General features: G+C 72.9%; 1 protein-coding gene across 1 annotated transcript; it reads left to right on the top strand.

Moving 5' to 3' along the window:
- Window positions 1–1,556, top strand: NUDT22 (nudix hydrolase 22; the record flags this gene model as incomplete). The annotated part of the gene is made up of 5 exons (XM_025193255.1): window positions 1–99; window positions 343–450; window positions 529–626; window positions 1,044–1,197; window positions 1,415–1,556. Coding segments are annotated over 5 exons (552 nt in total), but the record flags the coding sequence as incomplete, so codon positions are not given.
- Between the last annotated feature and the right edge of the window lie 7 nt (window positions 1,557–1,563).

Here is a 1,563-nt window from a genome sequence, read left to right as displayed (position 1 = left end):
GCTACCGCCGACGGGCGCCTGGTGCTGCTGCGCCGCAGCCACCACGTGGCCGAGGCCCCCGGGAAGTTGGATGTGCCCGGTGGGCACCCCGAGCCGCAGGTGGGTGCCGGGAGCCCAGGCGTCCGGGAGGGAACCAGCCCCCCGGCTCCACCTCTCGGCCAGGGAACCCGGGCGCCCGGGCTCAGCGCCTCCGTCCGGTCCCAGCGAGCCCAGGTGTCCGGCCTAGAGCTGGTTCCCTGCTCCAAAGCCGTGACGGCTCGCCCGAGCCAGAGAAGCCAGGCCTCCGGCGTCCGGCCCCACCCGAGCGGGGCACAAGGCTGACCCTACCCGTACCCCGCACAGGCCATTGCCGGGGGGGTCCCCACCGCCTCTCTCCGGTGCGAGGACCTGCCCCCCGACCTGGTCGTTGAGGAGATCTTCGCCTCCGTCATCAAGGAGATCCGCGATGAGGTCAGTGAGGGGGAGGGCCAAGGCGGGGGGACTCCCCATCTGCCCCCTTACCCATCCCCCTCACCCCATCCCCCACAGGTCAACCTGCCCCCGGAGACCCTGAGTCCTCCCCGGCTGCTGGGGCTGGTGAGAAATGAGACCACGGCCGGACGGGCCACAGCCGCCTTCTTTGTCAGGTACAGAGCCATCCTGGGGGGCGCCAGGCGCTGGACAGACCCCTGGGCTGGGACGGGGGTGAAGGGGGCTGTGCAGACCCCTCCAGGCTGGGCTCATGGGGCGCCAGGCACTGTACATATTCCCCAGGCCGGGACTGGGATGCACCAGGCATCGCATAGACCACCCCCAGGCCAAGATCGGGGGGCACCGGTGCTGTACATGCCCCCCAGTCTGGGACTGGGAAGCACCAGGCAGTGTCCCGACCTGCCAGACAAGGACGCGGGGTGCCGGGCGCTGTACGTGCTCCCCAGACGGGTCAGGGGAGACTTGGGAAGAGAACCCAGGGTCCGGGTTCCCAGCCCTGCTCCGCTCCCAGAGCTGGGGGCAAGCGGGGTCCAGGCCCTGCTGTGCTGAGGGCCGTGTGGCTGCTCCCCCAGGTGCAGTCTGACCGCGGAGGAGACGAGGGAGCGGTACGAGATCGGGGGCGCCGAGGCTCACGAGTCCACCGCCATCGTGTTCGTCAAGGCGGAGGTGGGGGGGCAGAGGCTCCCGGACCCCCGTCCCACTCCCCTCCCGGGGGAGAAACCCCGGGTCCGTTCCCCAGCTGCTCCCAGAACAGGGACGGGCCCCGGGTGCCCGGCCCCGCCTGCCCCACCGCTGCGCCCTGGGCTCCTGCGGGGAGGAGGGGACCCAGGCATCGGGCTCCCAGCACCACCCGCTCTGCCCCGCGCGGCCGTTCCCCGGGGGCGGTGGGGGGCACGGGCCCCAGGCGTCCGGGCTCCCCACACTGACCCCCGCCCCCCCACAGGAGCTGCTGGGCCCCGGGGGGCCGTGGGCCGAGCTCTGCCCCTCGGCCAAGGGGGCGGCGACGCTGTACCACGAGGTGGGCGCCCTCCTGTGACCCCTGACCCCCACGAAGCTGGAGGCGGAGCCACTCCTGATCTCACCCCCCTGGGG

Source organism: Alligator sinensis, unplaced genomic scaffold (assembly GCF_000455745.1).
Source record: "Alligator sinensis unplaced genomic scaffold, ASM45574v1 scaffold1860_2, whole genome shotgun sequence".
Classification (NCBI taxonomy): domain Eukaryota; kingdom Metazoa; phylum Chordata; order Crocodylia; family Alligatoridae; genus Alligator; species Alligator sinensis.
This window is presented reverse-complemented; position numbering and strand designations above follow the sequence as displayed.